The sequence below is a fragment of the Lithobates pipiens genome, unplaced genomic scaffold (genome assembly GCF_037356315.1).
Source record: "Lithobates pipiens isolate NorthernLeopardFrog02 unplaced genomic scaffold, aLitPip1_a1.2 Scaffold_28, whole genome shotgun sequence".
Classification (NCBI taxonomy): Eukaryota; Metazoa; Chordata; class Amphibia; order Anura; family Ranidae; genus Lithobates; species Lithobates pipiens.
In genome coordinates this window covers 226,150,993-226,174,939 of record NW_027507789.1, presented here as the reverse complement: position 1 = coordinate 226,174,939, position 23,947 = coordinate 226,150,993, and the positions used below count along the sequence as shown (strand labels likewise).

General features: G+C 46.5%; 1 protein-coding gene across 5 annotated transcripts in view; it reads right to left on the bottom strand.

Annotated features, from left to right (window-relative positions):
- Window positions 1–23,947, bottom strand: part of LOC143936205 (ABC-type organic anion transporter ABCA8-like) — a 394,203-nt gene that overhangs the window by 310,665 nt on the left and 59,591 nt on the right. For all 5 annotated transcript variants that reach the window (XR_013263631.1, XM_077460613.1, XM_077460614.1 and 2 more), the window contains exons 22-23: window positions 21,836–21,973; window positions 12,316–12,426 (exon numbers count right to left, since the gene is read on the bottom strand). Coding sequence is in view for 4 of the 5 variants with exons in the window: in XM_077460613.1 (XP_077316739.1) it covers window positions 12,316–12,426; window positions 21,836–21,973 (249 nt within the window). In the remaining variant the exon portion in view is untranslated. The remainder of the gene's footprint in view (window positions 1–12,315; window positions 12,427–21,835; window positions 21,974–23,947) is intronic.

Genomic DNA, 23,947 nt, shown 5'->3' with positions numbered 1-23,947 from the left:
CCCATCAGTGCCCAGCAGTGCCACCTATCAGAGCCACCTATCAGTGCCACCTATCAGTGCCCATCAGTCCCATCTATCAGTGGTACCTATCAGTGCCCATCCGTGCCACCCATCTGTGCCACTTATCCGTGCCACCCATCCATGCCATCTTATCTGTGCCCATCTTTGCCCATCAGTGCCGCCTTATCTGTGCCGATCGGTGCCGCCTTATCTGTGCCTATTAGTGCCGCCTTAACTATGCCTATCAGTGCCCACCGGTGCAGCCTATCAGTGCCCACCAATGCAGCCTATCAGTGCCCACCAATGCAGCCCATCAGTGCCCACCAATGCAGCCATCAGTGCCGCCTCATCAGCGCACTTCAATGAAGGAGAAAAATGACCCGTTTGCAAAATTGTATAACAAACTATTAAAACATGATTTTTTTTTTTTTTGCATCTTTTTTTGTTTGTTTAGCAAAAAATAAAACTCCGAGCTGTAACTAAATACCACCAAAAGAAAGCTCTATTTGTGGGAAAAAAATTATAAAAATTTCATTTGGGTACAGTGTTGTATGACCGCGTAATTGTCATTCAAAGTGCATCAGCGCTGAAAGCTGAAAATTGGTCTGGGACTGAGGGGGGTTTAAGTGCCCAGTAAGCAAGTGGTTAATCACTAACTATTACTATTAGGTCCACAAAAGTCCTTTTAAGGACTGGTATAGGTGTACAGTATATAGGGTTGTAATACACTTAGGCCGCGTACACACGGGCGGATTGTCTGGCCAACTAAGTTCGTTAGACAATCCGACAGACAGTCCGTTCAACTTTTGAATGAACGGACTTGACCACACACGATGAACAGACAGTCCGCAGAAAGCTTGCGTGATGACGTGTACAGCACGTACGACGGGACTAGAAATTCGACGTCCAATACACTGCAATGCAACCTTCGGGGTGTAAATCCTTTCTGAGCATGCGCCATACTTAGTCCGTCGAACTAGCCTACTCACGAGCAGACTGTCTGCTGAAACACGGTTCAGCAGACTAAGTTGGGCAGACAATCCGCCCGTGTGTACGCAGCCTTAGAATATACTTTCTTTCAAATATACAAAGTATATTCTGGTGCACTGCTCCTGACTGCTGTGCTGGTGATTGCTGAGTGCACTGCTGACCGATTCTGCAGCTGTCTTTTGTCAGTGTAGGGACAGGACGCTGTGTGGAGGAGGGACAGTCAGTTTAATCATTAGCTATTACTATTAGGTCCACAAAGGTCCTTTTAAGGACTGGTATAGGTGTACAGTATATAGGGTTGTACACTAGGGTTGCCACCTTTTTCTTCAAGTCAAACCCGAACACTTTAGTGGTGCACAGCATTTTTTTTTATAGTATAAACTATACATATATTTTGCTACTAAATAAAATTTCTAATCATATTAAGTTAGTAACAAGAGTCCCCCTTTACATCAGAGTTCCCCTTTAAATCTGCACTCGCAGAGTTCCCATTCACTGTCAGGGGGGACTCGGCAGACTCTGATGTAAAGGAGAACTCTGGGGACTCTAAAATAAAGGATGCTCTGGGAACCCTGATTTAAGGGGAAACACTGTGGCCTCTGATGTAAGGGGTGCTCTGAGAACCCTGATTTGCCTTAGTGTACTCACTCGGAGGCAAGAGAGAGAAGGGGGAGACTTCAGTCACAGACAGACAGATGGATGGATGGATGGTGAGCTCACTTGGCAGTCAGCACCTCTCATCCAGATGGATCTGTGGTTGCTGGGAAGCCATAGTCCAGTCTAAATAATGTGTCCGGGTTTCAGACAGTCTGAAACCTGGACGAATGATTCCAAACCCGAACTGTCCAGGTGAATCCTGGACAGGTGGCAACCCTATTGTACATGTATAATATACTTTCTTTCAAATATAGAAAGTATATTATGGTGCACTAATGACTGCTGTTCTGCTGAGTGCTGCCCGATTCTGCAGCTGTCTTTTTTCAGTGTAGGGACTGAGGGACAGTTTGGTGTTTGGAGCAGGGACAGTCTGCAGATCACTAGCTACTAGGTCCACAAAGGTCCTTTTAAGGACTGGTATAGGTGTACAGTATATAGGGTTGTAATACACGTATAATATAATTTATTTCAAATATAGAAAGCATATTATAGTGCAGTGCATGCAGTGCTGCTGACCGATTCTGCAGCTGTTGTTTCTCAGTGTAGGGAGGGGCAGTTTGGTGTTTGCAGCAGGGGCAGTCTGCAATTCACTAGCTACTATTAGGTTCACAAAGGTCCTTTTAAGGACTGGTATAGGTGTACTATTTGGTGTGCAGTATATAGGGGTGTAATACACGTATAAAATACTTGCACATATAGAAAGCATAGTATAGTGCATTTCCACTGTGCAGCATTGTGACTGCTGAGCGGTTCTACAGCGATACTACAAAGAGTGACAAACGCAATAAAAAAAAAGTATTATAACTGGTGTGATAGACCAGTGGCCCCCAAAAACGACAGATTGAAGCGGGGTGTTATATACCTTCTTCCACATACATACTGCACTTCTCTAGAGACTTTTGTCACAGGGTCATTTAAAAAATGACAGGCAGAGGAAGAGGCAGGCCCTTTCGCAGGGGTGGTAGGGGTAGGGCAGGAGCAACAGACTTGAGCCAAAGTGGCAAATTGCAGAAGGTGCATGCGATTACGTCAAATGACGCACCAGACTTGGTTGAGTGGCTCACTCAGCCTTACTCTTCTGCACCCTCCTCATCCTCTCGATCTGCACCCTCTTCACTCTCTGCTATGTGCACCCCCAAAGACACTACCACCAACACCATCACCACCATATACCTTCCGCTTGAGTCACAGGAATTATTTTCCGATCCATCACAAGACATTTCCGATGTGCAGCCACTCTTGGCATTGGATCAGGAAGAGGAGGTAGCAACAACCGCTACTCAGCAGTCTGACGACAGTACCCAGATCAGCACAAGGAGGAGGTTGGTCCCCGGTGTTGCTGCCTACTCCGAGATCTCTACTTATAGCGGTGGGGAAGGTGACGTTGATGATGACGTGTCTAGTGATGTCACGTGGGTGCCCACAAGAGAGGAAGAGGAGGGGAGTTCAGAGGGAGATATGGACCAGCAGATAGGGAGGAGAAGCAGGAATAACTTACATTGCACAGGAGGGACAAAGCAGACTGCTAATATATCAGGAGCGAGTCATCGACCATGTACGGTCACATCTGGCGCTCCCAGGACACCGGAACATGGCTCCGCAGTGTGGGCTTTTTTTAACGTGTCCGCTGCTGACAATAGCGTTGCCATCTGCAATCTTTGCAGTCAACGCATTAGTCGCGGTAAGCCCAACACTCACCTAGGGACGACCGCCTTAAGAAGGCACATGAGCAGCCATCACCGAGCCCAGTGGGAGCAACGGAACACACAAAGCCACACTGCAGGCTCTCACCGTCCAGCCTCGTCTTCTACTTCTCCTTCTCCTCTCTCCTCACAATTGTTCTCCACTCCACCTTCCATCACGCCAAGCTCACGTTTTTCTGCAAAAAGGCAGGCTTCTGTGGGCCTAATGTTCGAGCGTAAAAAAAATGATGACGCCGGATAACCCTCTTGCCCAACGGTTGACGGCTGGCTTGTCAGAACTGATAGCCCGCCAACTACTGCCATATAAACTGGTGGACTCGGAGGCCTTTCGCAAATTTGTGGCCATTGGAACACCACAATGGAAGGTCCCAGGAAGGAAGTATTTCTCACAGAAGGGCATCCCAGAGCTATATGGCCATGTTCAGCGGCAAGTGAATGTATCTCTGGCACACAGTGTCGGTGCCAAGATACATCTGACCACAGACACATGGTCTAGCAAACACGGGCAGGGAAGGTATATCACTTTTACTGCCCACTGGGTGAACCTTCTGATGGCCGTCAAGCATGTAACCCGTGGCACCCGTGTAGATTTGGTTTTACCGCCACGGATTGCATGCAGGCCTGACTCTTCTTCTCCTCCTCCTCCTACTCCATCCTCCTCCCTCTCCTCCTCAGCTGACTCCTCCTTTTCCGCTGCTAGCGTCTCTTCCGCTGTGCCACCCAAGCTCCCCAGAACCTATTCCACATGCCAGGTGAGATGTTGCCATGCTGTGCTGCGTCTGTTGTGCCTGGAAGCCAAGAGCCACACTGGCCCGGCACTCCTTTCAGCTTTGCGTTCACAGGCAGATCAGTGGCTAACACCGCTCAATTTGACAGTTGGTAAAGTGGTGTGTGACAACGGTGCCAATCTGCTTAGCGCATTGAAACAGGGCAAAATCACGCACGCGCCATGCATGGCACACGTCTTAAACTTGGTCGTGCAGCGATTCCTTGTCAAATACCCCGGGGTCCAGGACATCCAAGGAAAATCTCAGCCCATTTCAGAAGATCTTACACGGCCATGGCTCGCCTTGAACTGGGAAGGCAGACTGGAAATTGCCAATACTAAGGTGGTCAGCTGGAAGAGATGGAAGTTATCTATGAGGGAAAGGGTTGATCTGATTAAGACTTACCTGATTCCGATCTTCTTGTATGTCAGCTTTGTCTGCATCTTGCCGGTGTCTCTCTATGCTAGGGTCAGTAGTGTGTTCTTCCAGATGCTGTGGGGGAACAGACTGAACCCCATCAAGAGGAATGTCACCTATCTGTCCAGGAGCGAGGGTGGCTTAGGGATGGTCAACCCAGTTCTTTTCTTTTCACTGCTATTTCTCCAATGTAACATTGGTAATATGCTTGCAGTGGAACCTCCTGGGTGGGTAGGCATACAGTGCCTTGCGAAAGTATTCGCCCCCTTGAACTTTTCAACCTTTTGCCACATTTCAGGCTTCAAACATAAAGATATAAAATTTTAATTTTTTGTGAAGAATCACCAACAAGTGGGACACAATTGTGAAGTGGAACGAAATCTATTGGATATTTTAAACTTTTTTAGCAAATAAAAAACTGAAAAGTGGTGCGTGCAAAATGATTCGGCCCCTTTTACTTTCAGTGCAGCAAACTCACTCCAGAAGTTCAGCGAGGATCTCTGAATGATCCAATTAGGGATGAGCTTCGTGTTCGAGTCGAACGTATGTTCGACTCGAACATTGGCTGTTCGTCCGTTCGGCGAAATCCGAACTCTTGGTCCGTTCGCGTCAAAATTCGTGTGGCGCGCACGGCCCACAATGCACTGCGATGGCGCAGTGCATTGCTGCCCCATGATTGGCCAAGCATGTACTGTGATCCCGCATGCTTGGCCAATCGCAGCGCCAGCAGCGAGGAGAGCCATGATTGGCCACAGGCATCCTGCCTGTGGCCAATCATAGCTCAGGCTGTGTAGTGCACGCCCCACACTATATAAGGCCACCTTTGAGGCGGCCTCGTGTAGTGTGTTGGCATCTGAAGCAGTGGGTGTTCTGTGTACCTTCAACACAGTTACACACCAATCGTTTTTGGCTGATTTCCTATCTTGCTGCTGTGTAGTGGTTATTGTCTGTGCCCTGACTGCAGTATACACCACTATATTCACTATTCACTTCACTATATTTATATATCTTTAATAATAGAGCTTGCAGTCAGTAGTGTCAGGAGATAGTGCGTGCTGTCTGCGTGCTCTGTACCCAGTACATACCGCTATTCTCCACCTACATAGCTCTTCTCTATTTGAGCCCAATTGCCATCTGCAGGAGTTATTGGAAGTTGTGTGTGCCTCCAGCACAGCACAGTATACATCTGTATATACCCCTTTATCTCTGCTGTTTTCTGGTTATTGTCTGCGTGCCCTGACCGCAGTATACACCGCGATATTCACCTCAGCCTAAGGCCCAATTTTTCTGCCCCCTGTTCAACAATGGCATGTAATTACAATTCTTGATATAATCGTTCACAGCAGGGCGCTCCAGCGCCCACCAAGAGTCACTTTGAGGGCTTACAATGTTGTGGCAAAACCAACACCTTGTTCCGCCATTTCTGCAGAGCATATAGGGCAGGCCCCTACTTTCAAACATCCAACTTACAAACATCTCCTACTTGCAAACGCAAGGAGACAGCAGCAAGTGAGATGAAAAAAGATGGACGACAAAACAAATTATACAGGGGTGATAATCCTTCCCTATGTTTTCCAAAAAGCTTAAAAATAGTTTTTTTGACTGGAGCTACACTTTAAAAATGTACCAGTTGAAAATTACAAACAAATTCAACTTAACACAACAAACCTACACAGTCCCTGTCTTGTTTGCACCGCCTGTATACTGCTGTTCTGAGTATATAGGGCCTGGGGGCCACACGTATTTCCTTTTTTTAATATGGGTACGGGGTTCCCCTTAATATGCGTACAAGACCCAAATAGGCTGGTAATGGGCAGGGAGGGCTACCCATGCCATTTTTCTCAATGATTTTCATCCATATTGCCGGAACCAGATATAACATTAAAACCGCAAGCAGTTTTAAATGATGTTATTTCCGTTTAATGTCATTTTGTGCAGGGACTGTTCTAAACACGGCAAACACGTGGCACTTCACAGGCATACTACAGACACCCCCCAGGCACCATATTTAAAGGAATATTTCACTTTTTTTTTTCACTTTAATCGTCATTAAAATCCGTGCTCCCGCCAAAACGGCCATTTTTAAAACTTTTTTTTGCATTGACCCATGTCCCCTGGGGCAGGAGTCAGGTCCCCAAACCCTTTTTAGGACAATATCTTGCATATTAGCCGTTAAAATTAGCACTTTCCATTTCGAACGTTCGAGTCCCATAGACTTCAATGGGGTTCTAACGCTCGTAACGAACGTGGGGGCCGTTCGCAAGTTCTGGTGCGAACCGAACCGGGGGGTGTTCGGCTCATCCCTAGATCCAATGTTGTCCTAAATGACTGATGGTGATAAATAGAATCCACCTGTGTGTAATCAAGTCTCTGTATAAATGCACCTGCTCTGTGATAGTCTCAGGGTTCTGGTGAAAGCGCAGAGAGCATCATGAAGACCAAGGAACACACCAGGCAGGTCCTTAATACTGTTGTGGAGAAGTTTAAAGCCGGATTTGGATACAAAAAGATTTCCCAAGCTTTAAACATCCCAAGGAGCACTGTGTAAGCGATGATTTTGAAATGGAAGGAGTATCAGACCACTGCAAATCTACTAAGACCTGGCCGTCCCTCTAAACTTTCAGCTCAGACAAGGAGAAGACTGATCAGAGATGAGTACATTGCACAAATCTGCCCTTTATGGAAGAGTGGCAAGAAGAAAGCCATTTCTCAAAGATATCCATAAAAAGTCTCGTCTAAAGTTTGCCACAAGCCACCTGGGAGACACACCAAACATGTGGAAGAAGGTGCTCTGCTCAGATGAAACCAAAATCAAACTTTTTGCCCACAATGCAAAACGATATGTTTGGCGTAAAAGCAACACAGCTCATCACCCTCAACACACCATCCCCACTGTCACACATGGTGGTGGCAGCATCATGGTTTGGGCCTGCTTTTCTTCAGCAGGGACAGGGAAGATGGTTAAAATTGAGGGGAAGATGGATGCAGCCAAATACAGGACCATTCTGGATGAAAACCTGTTGGAGTCTGAAAAAGACCTGAAACTGGGACGGAGATTTATCTTCCAACAAGACAATGATCCCAAACATACAGCAAAATCTACAAAGGAATGGTTCACAAATAAACGTATCCAGGTGTTAGAATGGCCAAGTCAAAGTCCAGACCTGAATCCAATCGAGAATCTGTGGAAAGAGCTGAAAACTGCTGTTCACAAACGCTCTCCATCCAACCTCACTGAGCTCCAGCTGTTTTGCAAGGAAGAATGGGCAAGAATTTCAGTCTCTCGATGTGCAAAACTGATAGAGACACCCCAAGCGACTTGCAGCTGTAATCGCAGCAAAAGGCGGCTCTACAAAGTATTAACGCAAGGGGGCCCAATCATTTTGCACGCCCCACTTTTCATTTTTTTATTCGTTAAAAAAGTTTCAAAATTCCAATAGATTTCATTCCACTTCACAATTGTGTCCCACTTGTTGGTGATTCTTCACAAAAAATAAACATTTTATATCTTTATGTTTGAAGCCTGAAATGTGGCAAAAGGTTGAAAAGTTCAAGGTATTGTATTTATTTTTTTATGTATTTATTGTATGTATTTATTTATTTATTTATTGTGTTTTATTCACTGTATTTAGATCTTGGTTTAGGCCTTTTCTATGACTTTGGGAAGAAGGTGGCCAAGTGAAGAATCTCAGGGGTCATCGTGGTCAGCTACCAGCCTATGTCGCTCCGTGCCTGAAGTTACTGCGGCAGTGGCGATTGTCGGCTGAAGATCTCAGATCGCTCCCGAGGAAAGTCCTTATGAGTCGAGTCTTGAGCGAAGTCTTTCATGACCCACTGGCCTTAAGGGATTGCCCAGGCCCAGTTTTGAGGGTAGGGTTAAGATTGATTAATTTGGACAGAGTACCCCCTAAATTTAGGGATCTGGCCTGGTTGTGCTTCCATGGGAGGCTCTATGTTCGGGGCAATTTGAAATTCCGCAGTGGGGAGGATCGTAGCTGTCCTCGGGAGGAGTGTGCGGGTGAGGAGGAGACTATGGACCATTTTCTGCTTCATTGCCCCTTTAACATAGAGGTGTACAAACAGGTGGGGCGGGCCCTCGGGGTCCCTTTCCTCTCCAGGCTGGGTTATGCTGAGTGGGGGTACGGAGAATTCAATACTGGGGGTTTTTTTTTGTTTGGATACACTTTTTCTACTTAGCCTAGTAGTTCGTTATTTCACCTGGAACGCACGGTGTCAGGTCAGCATTCGGCATAAAATCCTTCCTGTTGAGGTGGTGGTGTATGACATTCAGGGCCGTCTTTAATATTGACCGGACCCTGGGCAAACATTTTCTTGGGCCCCCTCTTACATGCAATTTTTGCTCGGAGACATACAATAAATAGCAGTTAGACTCAAAATCAGTTTACTGATTCAGGTCAGGCAGTGATTGCGATTGGTTGCTAGAGGTTACAGTGTATCATTACCGCTCACTGACTGGCTGCTAGATGTTACGGCACACATTATGGCTCACTGTTATTTTCTAGAGGTTACAGCACATGACTTCTGCTTGTTTATTGTTTGCTAGAGATTACTGTACATCAATACTGCTCACTGATTGATTGCTAGAAGTTACTGAACATCTATACCACTCACTAATTGGTTGTTAGAGGTTACTGCACATTATTACTGCTCACAGATTGGTTGCAAGAGGTTAGTGCACAGCATTACTGCTCACTGATTGGTTAATAATGTTTACAGCACATCATCTCCTGCCTGCCTGCCTGCGTATTCACAGGCACCAAAATTCAGGGTGCAATGGCACCATGTTATTTTGAAGAATCGTTCCACCTCCAATTTGCTTACTTTTGCAGAACAGGCAGATGTTAGGCTTAATGACGACAATTGTAAGCAGGACTTTCAAGCATGCCCCTTTACCTCTCCAGTGGGCAGCATTCAGCAGAACTAATGGTGGATGTGACATCAGGGGGACATGATATACATATGAATGCCTCCTCTATTTACATATCAATGCCGCAGCTCACGACTATTTACATGTCAACACAGGGTCTGCAGGAGAGTCATACAGTATGTACATGGCAATAGGGCAGAGCTGGGCAGCAGCAGCAGAAGTTTACACTGAGACATCGGGACACAGCACGGGACTTAAACTTCAGGGGATAAGGGGATTTAAACTGGGATAGTTGGAAAGTATAAGGCAGCTGCTTTGGGCCTCACTACTATGATGGGGCCCAGGGCAGCTGCCCCTTTTGCCCTGCCTTAAAAACGGCCCTGATGACATTCTGCATGAGGTGGAGAAGATTCGGGGGCTTGAGAGGGACAAGCGGAGTCGGGGGGCTTGGGGTTGAAGGCGTGGAGGGGTTTCAAGCCTCCCTGACTGCCAGGAGTCTCTTTCCCGGGTGTGGCTGTCTGTATCTTGTCACCCGAGATTTTATCACTTATCATTCATGTTTGATAAATAGCTGCGTACATAGGTGATGGGTTGTGCCTCTCAGGCCCTCTCTACTGCTTTATGTAAATAGTTTTCATGTTTTGCTAATGGACTATGTATATATTGTATATATTCTGGACGTTGATGTGTATTCCTTTTTCTGTTGACGTTGTATAATATGGTTTTGTTTTTTACTTTTGTATAAAATTGGTCGCTTGATTCTTTTTAATAAAAGATCAATAGTGCCCCATCATTGGTGTCAGTGAGAGGAATAGTGCCCCGTCATTGGTGTCAGTGGGAGGAATAGTGCCCCATCATTGGTGTCAGTGGGAGGAATAGTGCCCCATCATTGGTGTCAGTGGGAGGAATAGTGCCCCATCATTGGTGTCAGTGGGAGGAATAGTGCCCCATCATTGGTGTCAGTGGGAGGAATAGTGCCCCATCATTGGTGTCAGTGGGGGGAATAGTGCCCCATCATTGGTGTCAGTGGGGGGAATAGTGCCCCATCATTGGTGTCAGTGGGGGAATAGTGTCCCATCATTGGTGTCGGTGGGGGGAATAGTGCCCCATCATTGGTGTCAGTGGGGGGAATAGTGCCCCATCACTGGTGTCAGTGGGAGGAATAGTGTCCCATCATTGGTGTCAGTGGGAGGAATAGTGCCCCATCATTGGTGTCAGTGGGAGGAATAGTGTCCCATCATTGGTGTCAGTGGGAGGAATAGTGCCCCATCATTGGTGTCAGTGGGAGGAATAGTGTCCCATCATTGGTGTCAGTGGGAGGAATAGTGTCCCATCATTGGTGTCAGTGGGAGGAATAGTGTCCCATCATTGGTATCAGTGGGAGGAATAGTGTCCCATCATTGGTGTCAGTGGGGGGAATAGTGCCCCATCATTGGTGTCAGTGGGAGGAATAGTGCCCCATCATTGGTGTCAGTGGGAGGAATAGTGCCCCATCATTGGTGTCAGTGGGAGGAATAGTGTCCCATCATTGGTGTCAGTGGGAGGAATAGTGTCCCATCATTGGTGTCAGTGGGAGGAATAGTGTCCCATCATTGGTGTCAGTGGGAGGAATAGTGTCCCATCATTGGTGTCAGTGGGGGGAATAGTGCCCCATCATTGGTGTCAGTGGGAGGAATAGTGTCCCATCATTGGTGTCAGTGGGAGGAATAGTGTCCCATCATTGGTGTCAGTGAGAGGAATAGTGCCCCATCATTGGTGTCAGTGGGAGGAATAGTGCCCCATCATTGGTGTCAGTGGGAGGAATAGTGCCCCATCATTGGTGTCAGTGGGAGGAATAGTGCCCCATCATTGGTGTCAGTGGGGGGAATAGTGCCCCATCATTGGTGTCAGTGGGGGGAATAGTGCCCCATCATTGGTGTCAGTGGGGGAATAGTGTCCCATCATTGGTGTCGGTGGGGGGAATAGTGCCCCATCATTGGTGTCAGTGGGGGGAATAGTGCCCCATCACTGGTGTCAGTGGGAGGAATAGTGTCCCATCATTGGTGTCAGTGGGAGGAATAGTGCCCCATCATTGGTGTCAGTGGGAGGAATAGTGTCCCATCATTGGTGTCAGTGGGAGGAATAGTGCCCCATCATTGGTGTCAGTGGGAGGAATAGTGTCCCATCATTGGTGTCAGTGGGAGGAATAGTGTCCCATCATTGGTGTCAGTGGGAGGAATAGTGTCCCATCATTGGTATCAGTGGGAGGAATAGTGTCCCATCATTGGTGTCAGTGGGGGGAATAGTGCCCCATCATTGGTGTCAGTGGGAGGAATAGTGCCCCATCATTGGTGTCAGTGGGAGGAATAGTGCCCCATCATTGGTGTCAGTGGGAGGAATAGTGTCCCATCATTGGTGTCAGTGGGAGGAATAGTGTCCCATCATTGGTGTCAGTGGGAGGAATAGTGTCCCATCATTGGTGTCAGTGGGAGGAATAGTGTCCCATCATTGGTGTCAGTGGGGGGAATAGTGCCCCATCATTGGTGTCAGTGGGAGGAATAGTGTCCCATCATTGGTGTCAGTGGGAGGAATAGTGTCCCATCATTGGTGTCAGTGGGAGGAATAGTGTCCCATCATTGGTGTCAGTGGGGGGAATAGTGCCCCATCATTGGTGTCAGTGGGAGGAATAGTGTCCCATCATTGGTATCAGTGGGAGGAATAGAGCCCCATCGTTGGTGTCAGTGGGAGGAATAGTGCCCCATCATTGGTGTCAGTGGGAGGAATAGTGCCCCATCATTGGTGTCAGTGGGAGGAATAGTGCCCCATTGTTGCTGACAGTGGGGGTAATAATGCCACAAGGGCAGATAAAGGCAAGCAGAAGGTCGCAGTTTGGAGACCCCTGGACTATACTAACCTTCATATCCTGCATGCTGGTCATTGCAAAGTGGGGGGCAAGTCCAGACGCAAGGTTCATAAACACCAATCCCATGTAGAACATCAAAAAAGAGCCCCGATCCCCGAATTCCTGGTGACAGAAAAATTGTTACAACAAAAAATTCATTTTTTTAAATTAGAAATCGAACAAAAAATATTTGGGGACAACTATAAGTTAAATTCTTCCCTTCATCTCGGATAGAATAAAAAAGAATAGAATTAAATAGAAAGATTATAACTATCTTCTGAAATTCGTATAGAACAGAAAATAATAGAATTAAAAACAAAACAAAAAAACAATAGAATAGAAATATATTAGAATTTCAAATAGAATTTTTTTTAATTAGGATACATAAGAATAGAATAGATTTGACTAGAAAAGAATAGAATAGACTATAATTGAATAGAAAAGAATAGAATTAAAAAAAAAACAATAGAATAGAATATAACCATTTTCCAAAATCCAAATAGAAGCAATTAGAATTTGAATAGAAAATAATAGATTAGAATAGGAAGATGATTATATTCATTCTATTCTATTCTGTTGTCTTTTTCTATACTATTGTGTTATTTTCTATTCTATTATACTCTATTCTTTTCTATTCTATTCAAATTTAAATTGATTCTGTTTGAATTTTGGAAAAGGGTTATATTTCAATTCTATTCTTTTTTTTTTTATTATATTCTTTTCTATTCAAATCTATTCTATTCTTATGTATTCTAATTCAATTTTTTTTTCTATTTGAAATTCTAATATATTTCTATTCTATTGCTTTTTTAATTCTATTATTTTCTGTTCTATACAAATTTCAGAAGATAGTTATAATCTTTCTATTTAATTCTATTCTTTTTTATTCTATCTTCTGAAATTCGTATAGAACAGAAAATAATAGAATAAAAAAAAAAAAAACAATAGAATATAAATATTATTAGAATTTGAAATAGAAAAAAATTGAATTAGAATACATAAGAATAGAATATAAATAGATAAGGGTGTGTATCTATCACAGGGTGGTGTCTGTGGATACACTAAAAGGTCAAGATATTCAGATGCCACGTCCTGGTTATCACTTGGGAGAGAAAAAAAATTTTGGGGGGAAATTCGGGGATTGGGAATGAACATAAAAAATAATAAGAGAACCTTCACATAAAAGACCTCAGAGAAAAGTGTGGGTTTTAATTGGACTTTTTAGGCATAAAGAACAGTTGTAAACACAACCGATATATTCAAGAAAGTATTTTTGTTTATTTAAAAAAAAAATTATATATAAAACGATTAAAATTAAAAAGAAAACAGGAAATTTCCTCCTTATAAATACACACTATAAGTCTCATTTGATATCCTATCAAACTTGATACAATCCAGACAAAAACTATAGCTAAAAACTAACAGTTTGTACATATATAAAGCGTAGAGGATATCAAATTATATAGCAGAAACTTAAGTATGTTCTGGTGCTCTACATGTTTCGCGTTTATTGGAAAACGCTTCTTCAGGAGCTTTTAGCAGTATTCTACAGTATAAAGAGAAAAGACAAAAACATGTGTATATATATATATATATACACAGTACACCTTTAAAAAAACAATCATAAATTACATATTTATTTATTTATACCATCTATCAAGGTGCTAAAGTGTTCTATAGGGGGGGGGGGGGAGGGGGGGAGAGCACGGATAGGGGGGGCGGAAAAAGGAAAATTCCCCTCCCTCTTTTTCTCCTGTGGAGAAACTCATGGGAGGGACACAATGTGGGAACGAGTATAACATTCTTATTTAGTATATTCTACTGTTCATATGTATTTACTTACATTTCTTCGTAGATGAACCCCAGAAGGGGACAAAACCAAAGAAAGGGGGGGGACAAGACGATCAAAAAATTTTTTAAAAATTATAGAAGTTAGGAAAAAAGATAAAAAAATTTCCAAGAAAGTTAAGAATAATAGTGTAGATTTAAAGTTAGTGAGACCACTTCACATTGCGTTGAGCCCTAGGGCTTCACTTATAGAATTTGGGGGAATATTTGTGATGTATTGTAGCCAGAGAGGCGTATCCCGTGCACTGTGTAAAAACATAATAAGAATATATTTTAGAATTTTTGTAAAAGGGTGTGTGCAAAGAAATTATGTATACAGCGAAGAAAATTAGCCTAGTAAATTTAGTAGAAGATTCAATATTAAAGACAGACGTTAAGGGGAAAAAAAAAAAACACCATGATGAGACATACATGGAGGCAATCGCGAATAGAGGCAATAGTGCCCACAAAAATAGAAACAGATCAAAAGGAATTAAGAAAAATGGGATTTTTATATACAGCTTACCTGTAAAATCCTTTTCTTGAGAGTACATCACGGGACACAGGAGCTTCATTACATAGTGGGTTATATAGGCACCTCTGGTGATTGGACACTGGTTGACCCTAATTAAAGAGAATTCCTCCCCTATATAACCCCTCCCATCTGGGAGGCACCTCAGTTTTGTAGCAAAGCAATAAGAAACCACGTAAAACCCAAGAGGGGCGGGAGCCCTGTGTCCCGTGATGTACTCTCAAGAAAAGGATTTTACAGGTAAGCTGTATATAAAAATCCTATTTTCTTGATCATACATCACGGGACACAGGAGCTTCATTACATAGTGGGATGTCCCATAGCAATGCTCAGGTTGAGGGGAGGGAGACACAGATCATAAATATAGACCGCCAGGGACCTGAGGACCTAAACTGCAGCCTGCAGTACACTGCGCCCGAAGGCGATATCCTCTTGCCCTCTGACATCCACCTGATAGAATCTGGTGAATGTGTGGACTGATGACCAAGTCGCAGCCTTACAGATCTGAGCCAGGGAGGCCTGGTGATGCACTGCCCAAGAAGCACTGACAGCCCTAGTAGAGTGCGCTTTCACCTGAAAAGGAGGAATCTTCCCCTTTAAGTCATAGGCCTGAGAAATAACTTGTCTGATCCACCTTGAGAGAGTGGACTTTGACGCTGCCTGACCCCTTCTAGGGCCTTCTGGCAGAATAAATAAACAGTCAGTTTTTCTTATCTGAGCAGTTGCTTGAAGATAAAGACTGATTGCTCTAACCACATCTAAAGTGTGTAAGGACTCTTCCTCTATGGACTGAGGATTTGGAAAAAAGGATGGTAGGATTATATCCTGATTCAGATGAAAACCTGAAACCACCTTAGGTAGAAAGGACCTGTTGGGACGCATGACCACTCGGTCCTTATGGATAATTAAATAGGGCTCTTTACAAGAAAATTCTGATACCCTTCTAGCTGTGGATATGGCTACTAGGAAGACCAGCTTCTTTGTCAAGAGGACTAACGAAGCAAGATGCAAAGGTTCAAATGGTTGGGCTTCTAAGGCCGAGAGAACCAAATTCAGATCCCATGGGCATACCGGAGGTTTGACTGGCGGTTTTATCCGCATAGCCCCCTGGATAAAAGCCCGTACTAGGGAATGTGATGCAAGCGGTCTTTGAAAAAAGACCGATAGGGCCGAAATCTGCACCTTGATGGTGCTTATGGCCAAATTCATTTCAAGGCCTGATTGGAGAAAGGCCAAGATTCTGCTAATGACATACCTTCTGGGATGCCATCTCCTGGGTTCACACCAGGAAACATATGCCCTCCAGATTTTGTAATAGATACGCCTGGAGGCCGGCTTTCTGGCATTGACCAGAGTGAAGGAGAGTAAACAAAAATACTTTCTTGAATATATCGGTTGTGTTTACAACTGTTCTTTATGCCTAAAAAGTCCAATTGAACCCACACTTTTCTCTGAGGTCTTTTATGTGAAGGTTCTCTTATTATTTTTTATGTTCATTCCCAATCCCCGAATTTCCCCCAAAAAAATATTTTTCTCTCCCATAAGAATAGAATAGATTTGACTAGAAAAGAATAGAATAGACTATAATTGAATAGAAAAGAATAGAATATAATAGAGTACAACAGAACAAAATAGGATAGAAAATAAAAGAACAGAATATAATGGAATAGACTAAAATAAAAAGGAATAGAATAAAAAAAGAATAGAATTAAATAGAAAGATTATAACCATTTCTTTTTATTTTAGTCTATTCCATTATATTCTGTTCTTTTATTTTTCTATCCTATTTTGTTCTGTTTTACGCTATTATATTATATTATTTTCTATTCTAATATATTTTTTTCTATTCTATTTTATTCTCTTTGGAAATTGGAAAACTATTACAATTTTAGAAACTATCTGAATTTGAAAATTCTATTCGATTCGAATACGAATAAACGTAACAAATTCAAAAAGTTGATTAAACTAATTTAACAAAACTAATTTATGTAAATAACAAATCAAATCGAAACAAAACAAATGTTTTCGCTCCGCCCATGTCTACTTCCCACAATGCACAGGGGCCCCATGCATTCCCGGGGGTGAGCCCTACTCATGGTGGCCTCCAGCCATTCAGCTCACCCATAGGATGAGAAGGAAGGGGAGACATTCTCTGTTTCCTATGTAAAAGCTGATTAGGGGCTGCCCAGCGAAGAGCACAGAGGGGCTGCCATCAGGGGGGTACAGCCCATACACTTTTAAGGGGCCCCAGCGTCTGGAGGGGCCCAGCCGACTGGCAGGGATGTGAGAAGGCAAGGGGGCGGGTGCAGAGGAGCTCAGTGAATGCTTCTGTATGAGTGTGAGTCGGCAGCTGCTGCTCTGTGTCATTGAGCTCACCTCCGGCTCTTTGCTGCCACCTCTGGCCATTTCCTGCACCCCTCGGGTGAGCTGCCTGTACTCGGTGTACTGTATGCTGGACTGCAGCTCCTATCTGTGTCTCAGCCACATGTGGAAACAAGAGCTGGGACTAAGAAGATCACAGGTAAGGGCTGTTGTACAAGTGGGGAGGGGGGTGGCCGTGTCATTTATACACATGTGAGGGGGGATGAGAGCGTACAGGTGTGAGGGGGGATGAGAGCGTACAGGTGTGAGGGCGCTGAGAGCGTACAGGTGTGAGGGGGGATGAGAGCGTACAGGTGTGAGGGGGGATGAGAGCGTACAGGTGTGAGGGGGGATGAGAGCGTACAGGTGTGAGGGCGCTGAGAGCGTACAGGTGTGAGGGGGGATGAGAGCGTACAGGTGTGTGAGGGGGGATGAGAGCGTACAGGTGTGAGGGGGGATGAGAGCGTACAGGTGTGAGGGGGGGATGAGAGCGTACAGGTGTGAGGGGGATGAGAGCGTACAGGTGTGAGGGCGCTGAGAGCGTACAGGTGTGAGGGGGGATGAGAGCGTACAGGTGTGAGGGGGGATGAGAGCGTACAGGTGTGAGGGCGCTGAGAGCGTACAGGTGTGAGGGGGGATGAGAGCGTACAGGTGTGTGAGGGGGGATGAGAGCGTACAGGTGTGAGGGGGGATGAGAGCGTACAGGTGTGAGGGGGGGATGAGAGCGTACAGGTGTGAGGGGGGATGAGAGCGTACAGGTGTGAGGGGGGGATGAGAGCGTACAGGTGGGAGGGAGGCATGAGAGCGTACAGGTGTGAGGGGGGGATGAGAGCGTACAGGTGTGAGGGGGATGAGAGCGTACAGGTGTGAGGGGGGATGAGAGCGTACAGGTGTGAGGGGGGATGAGAGCGTACAGGTGTGAGGGGGGATGAGAGCGTACAGGTGTGAGGGGGGCTGAGAGCGTACAGGTGTGAGGGGGGATGAGAGCGTACAGGTGTGAGGGGGGATGAGAGCGTACAGGTGTGAGGGGGGATGAGAGCGTACAGGTGTGAGGGGGGATGAGAGCGTACAGGTGTGAGGGGGGATGAGAGCGTACAGGTGTGAGGGGGGATGAGAGCGTACAGGTGTGAGGGGGGATGAGAGCGTACAGGTGTGAGGGGGGATGAGAGCGTACAGGTGTGAGGGGGGATGAGAGCGTACAGGTGTGAGGGGGGATGAGAGCGTACAGGTGTGAGGGGGGATGAGAGCGTACAGGTGTGAGGGCGCTGAGAGCGTACAGGTGTGAGGGCGCTGAGAGCGTACAGGTGTGAGGGCGCTGAGAGCATACAGGTGTGAGGGGGATGAGAGCGTACAGGTGTGAGGGGGATGAGAGCGTACAGGTGGGAGGGAGGCATGAGAGCGTACAGGTGTGAGGGGGGGATGAGAGCGTACAGGTGTGAGGGGGGGATGAGAGCGTACAGGTGTGAGGGGGGGATGAGAGCGTACAGGTGGGAGGGAGGCATGAGAGCGTACAGGTGTGAGGGGGGGATGAGAGCGTACAGGTGTGAGGGGGGGATGAGAGCGTACAGGTGTGAGGGGGATGAGAGCGTACAGGTGTGAGGGGGGGATGAGAGCGTACAGGTGTGAGGGAGGCATGAGAGCGTACAGGTGTGAGGGGGGGATGAGAGCGTACAGGTGTGAGGGAGGCATGAGAGCGTACAGGTGTGAGGGGGGGATGAGAGCGTACAGGTGTGAGGGGGGGATGAGAGCGTACAGGTGTGAGGGAGGCATGAGAGCGTACAGGTGTGAGGGGGGGATGAGAGCGTACAGGTGTGAGGGGGGGATGAGAGCGTACAGGTGTGAGGGGGGGATGAGAGCGTACAGGTGTGAGGGAGGCATGAGAGCGTACAGGTGTGAGGGGGGGATGAGAGCGTACAGGTGTGAGGGAGGCATGAGAGCGTACAGGTGTGAGGGAGGCATGAGAGCGTACAGGTGTGAGGGAGGCATGAGAGCGTACAGGTGTGAGGGGGGGGATGAGAGCGTACAGGTGTGAGGGGGGGGATGAGAGCGTACAGGTGTGAGGGGGGATGAGAGCGTATGCCTATCATCTACTAGGACCCCCAGGTCATCCTCCATCCTAGATCCCCCCAGAGGTTCTCCCCCCAGTCTATAGATTACATTCAGATTTTTGCCACCCAAATGCATATTTTTACATTTTTCCACATTGAACCTCATTTGCCCTGTAGTTGCCCCTCCCCCCCATTCATTTGTTCAGATCTTCTTGCAAGGTTTTCACATCCTGCGGAGAAGTTATTGCCCTGCTTAGCTTAGTATTGTCCACAAATACAGAGATTGAACTGTTTCCCCCATCCCCCTCCTCCAGGTCATTTATGAAACAAATGAAATAGGATTGGTCCCAGCACAGAACCCTGGGGGACCCCACTACCCACCCCCGACCATTCCGAGTGCTCCCCATTTATCACCACCCTCTGAACTCACCCTTGTAGCCAGTTTTCAATCCGTGTCCTCACCCTTTGGTCCATGCCACCGGACCTTATTTTGTACAGTAAACGTTTATGGGGAACTCTGTCAAATGCTTTTGCAAAATCCAGATCCACCACGTCTACGGGCCTTCCTTTATCCAGATACACCACGTCTACGGGCCTTCCTTTATCTAGATACACCACGTGTATGGGCCTTCCTTTATCCAGATACACCACGTCTACGGGCCTTCCTTTATCTAGATACACCACGTGTATGGGCCTTCCTTTATCTAGATACACCACGTCTACGGGCCTTCCTTTATCTAGATACACCACGTGTATGGGCCTTCCTTTATCCAGATACACCACGTCTACGGGCCTTCCTTTATCTAGATACACCACGTGTATGGGCCTTCCTTTATCCAGATACACCACGTCTACGGGCCTTCCTTTATCCAGATACACCACGTGTATGGGCCTTCCTTTATCCAGATACACCACGTCTACGGGCCTTCCTTTATCTAGATACACCACGTCTACGGGCCTTCCTTTACCTAGATACACCACGTCTACGGGGCTTCCTTTATCCAGATCCGCCACGTCTACGGGCCTTCCTTTAACTAGATAGACCACGTCTATGGGCCTTCCTTTATCTATATAGACCATGTCTACGGGCCTTCCTTTATCTATATAGACCATGTCTACGGGCCTTCCTTTATCTAGATAGACCACGTCTACGGGCCTTCCTTTATCTAGATACACCACGTCTACAGGCCTTCCTTTATCTAGATACACCACGTCTACGGGCCTTCCTTTATCTAGATGGCAACTCACTTCCTCATAGAAGGTTAGTAGATTGGTTTGGCAAGAATGATTCTGCATGAATCCATGCTGATTACTTCTAATGATACAGTTTTCTTTACTAAAATCTTGTAATTAGTCCCTTATCACCCCCTCCAAGAGTTTACATACTATTGATGTTAGGCTAACTGGTCTGTAATTCCCATGGATGTATTTTGGGCACATCAGTGCAGCCTCATCAATGCACATAAGTGCCGCCTCATCAGCACACATCAGTGCAGCTTCATCAGCACACATCAGTGCAGCCTCATCAATGCACATAAGTGCCGCCTCATCAGCACACATCAGTGCCGCCTCATCAGCACACATCAGTGCAGCTTCATCAGCGCACATCAGTGCCGCCTTGTCAGCAAACATCTTTGCAGCTTCATCAGTGTAGCTTCACCAGAGCACAGTGGGCTGGAAAGGGCTGACCCACAGCCTGGATATTTATGTTATCTCGGTCAATCCCTGTGGGTGGAAGCCCAGTAGGTGGATGGGTGTGTGCATAAATAGTCAGAGGCCTGGAGCAGCAGGGTTCTTGTACAAGAGGAGAAGAATGGCTGCTGCCCTTCCTGGGCAATACAGCTGAAGTTTCACAAGTGTTCATCAAGGTCCCAGCTGTGCCAGAGCTGGGGGGTCTGTTCTAGTGCTCATCAAGTTCCCATCTGTGCCAGAGCTGGGGGGGTCTGTTCTAGTGCTCATCGAGTTCCCAGCTGTGCCAGAGCTGGGGGGTCTGTTCTAGTGCTCATCGAGTTCCCATCTGTGCCAGAGCTGGGGGGTCTGTTCTAGTGCTCATCGAGTTCCCAGCTGTACCAGAGCTGGGGGGGGGGGGTCTGTTCTAGTGCTCATTGAGTTCCCAGCTGTGCCAGAGCTGGGGGGGGTCTGTTCTAGTGCTCATTGAGTAGTTCCCAGCTGTACTAGAGCTGGGGGGGGGGGGTCTGTTCTAGTGCTCATCGAGTTCCCAGCTGGGCCAGAGCTGGGGGGTCTGTTCTAGTGCTCACCGAGTTCCCATCTGTGTCAGAGCTGGGGGGTCTGCTCTAGTGCTCATCGAGTTCCCAGCTGTGCCAGAGCTGGGGGGGTCTGTTCTAGTGCTCATCGAGTTTTCAGCTGTGCCAGAGCTGGGGGGTCTGTTCTAGTGCTCATCGAGTTCCCAGCTGTGCCAGAGCTAGGGGGTGTCTGTTCTAGTGCTCATCGAGTTTTCAGCTGTGCCAGAGCTGGGGGGGGGTCTGTTCTAGTGCTCATTGGGTTGGGAGGGAGGAGATGAGCTGCAAACTCATATAATGTAATCGCTACATAAGGTTTTCTGTCTGCTGCTCCCATCCTGCATGGCAGTCCCAATCTGGCAAGGACATGTGGCAGTTTTCTATACTGAAAACTGATAATAATAGAACAGACCCGGGGCCAGTTCCTCTGCAATAGAAACCGATGCCGGTGGCGATGGTGCATCGCTGTGCATTAAAATGACCTGACACAAAAGTAAACCAGGAACGGGCAGGCGGGTACTCACACGCAAGATGGGGTTATTCCACACCCTGATCCTCTCTGTGGAGTTATAGATCCTCATAAAGGCGTTACTGATAATATTAACCAATACCGGGAAGATATTGAGTGCTCGGGGGTTTCCGATTATTCTGTACCCGTAATCCTAAAAAAAAAAATAAAAGCAGAAAAGTGACACCATACAAAAGAAATATGTTCAACAGAATCGTCTTTTGGACTTGTGCACACGGGCATGCCCTAGGCATCTACTGAATGTGTTCCAACACTTGACCAGTGAAAATCAGGAGTCCCCAACTTTCCTACTACCTGCCCAACCAATAAGTGCTCATCCCCACCCCTTCTCATTACCTAAATTAACGAGACCAGGCGTGAAATGGAGTACCCGGGGAACAACGCTCCGGAGGCTGAGATCTCCGCACGCTTGGGAGTTCCTGCCCACCCCCTCCCCTGCCCCGGATGTCTGATCCTCTATCAGGGATGCTACCTGACTAAGTAGCCACTCCGGTCCCCTCGTGGCGGCAGCCGCCCACAGCAGGGCCAAAATCCTGTCCGCCTCTGCCATAGCTGTTGATTTTTTTTAGCAGCGTGTGAAACTGCCTGCTTCTTCACCTGCTTGACCCTCCACTAATACCCGAGAGCCCCGCTTCCCCCTTAAGTAAACTACCAGACCCCTCCTTTTCTGCTTTTCTCAGCCAATCCTCTCTCCTTCCTGCTTCTACAACTTTAACTTCCTTAACCCAATCATTACCTCCCCTTCTCACTGTGTCATGCTGGCCCTTCACTATTTCCATTACATTCCTATTGCTCCGGGCCTCACTGGAACATAAGTCTGGGAATTGTAGAGGTTAGGGCCACATAAACTTATTTCATGCATTTTCATACAATAGGATTAAGTAAGTGTATTTAAGTGTATGTATAGCAAAGCATTTTTTGGTCATTTTGGATCGAGTAGGGAAGCATTGAAACCCATATTAGGTTATCTTTTGCTGTCTTCATACAAAGACAGTGTAGACAATTGTGTTCTTCCAACCTTGTGGTAACAGTTTGGGGAAGACTATTTTCTGTTCCAGCATGGCTGTGCCCCCCCCCCCCCCCCCCCGGTGTACAAAGCCAGCTCCGTAAAGACATTGACCAGTATGTTGTGGGGAACCTTGAGTGGCCTACACAGAGCCCTGGACTCAACCCTACTGGACACCTTTGGGATGAATTGGAACACTGATTGCAACCTAGGTCTTCTGTGTACAAAGCCAGCTCCATAAAGAGATGGTTTGACCAGTTTGGTGTGGAGGAACTCAAGGGTTCTGTACAGAGGCCCCACCTCAACCCTACTGAACATCTTTGGGATGAACTTGAACAATGAATACAAGCCAGGTCTTCTGTGCCAGCTCCATAAAGATATGATTTGACCAGTATGGCGTGGAGAACCTCAAGGGCCTACACTGAGCCTTGACCTCAACCTTACTGATGAATTAAAATGCTGATTGCAAGCCAGGTCTTCTGTGTACGAAGCCAGCTTGGACCAGATCTTCTCATTCATCCTCAGTACCTGACCTCACAAATGGGCACAAATATCCACAGACACTCTCCAAAATCTTGTGGAAAGCCTTCTAAGAAGAGTGGGGGCTGTTATAGACACAAAGAAAGGATAACTCAACATGGTTTCACCAGTTGGTTTGGAGGAACTTGAATGCTGTATACAGAGCCCTAGCCTCAACCCTACACCTTTTGGTAGGATGACAGATTGTGAACCAGGTTTTCTCAACATCAGCACGTGACCTCGCAAATAGACACAGATTCCCACAGACACCCTCCAAAATCTTGCAAAAAGCCTTCTCAGATGTGTTAAGGCTGTCATAGACACAAAAGTGGGATAACTCCACATGGTTTGGCCAGTATGGTGTGGAGGAGCTTGAGTGTCCTGTATGGAGCCCTGACCTTAACCCCGCTGAACACCTTTGGGTTGAATTGGAACCAGGTCCCCTCATCCAACATCGGTAATTACAAATGAAACCAAATTCCCACAGACACACTCCAAAATCTTGTGGAAAGTCTTCCCAAAAGAGTGGAGGATGTTATAGCCACAAAGGGAGCAACTCAATCAAAAACTGCATATTAATGG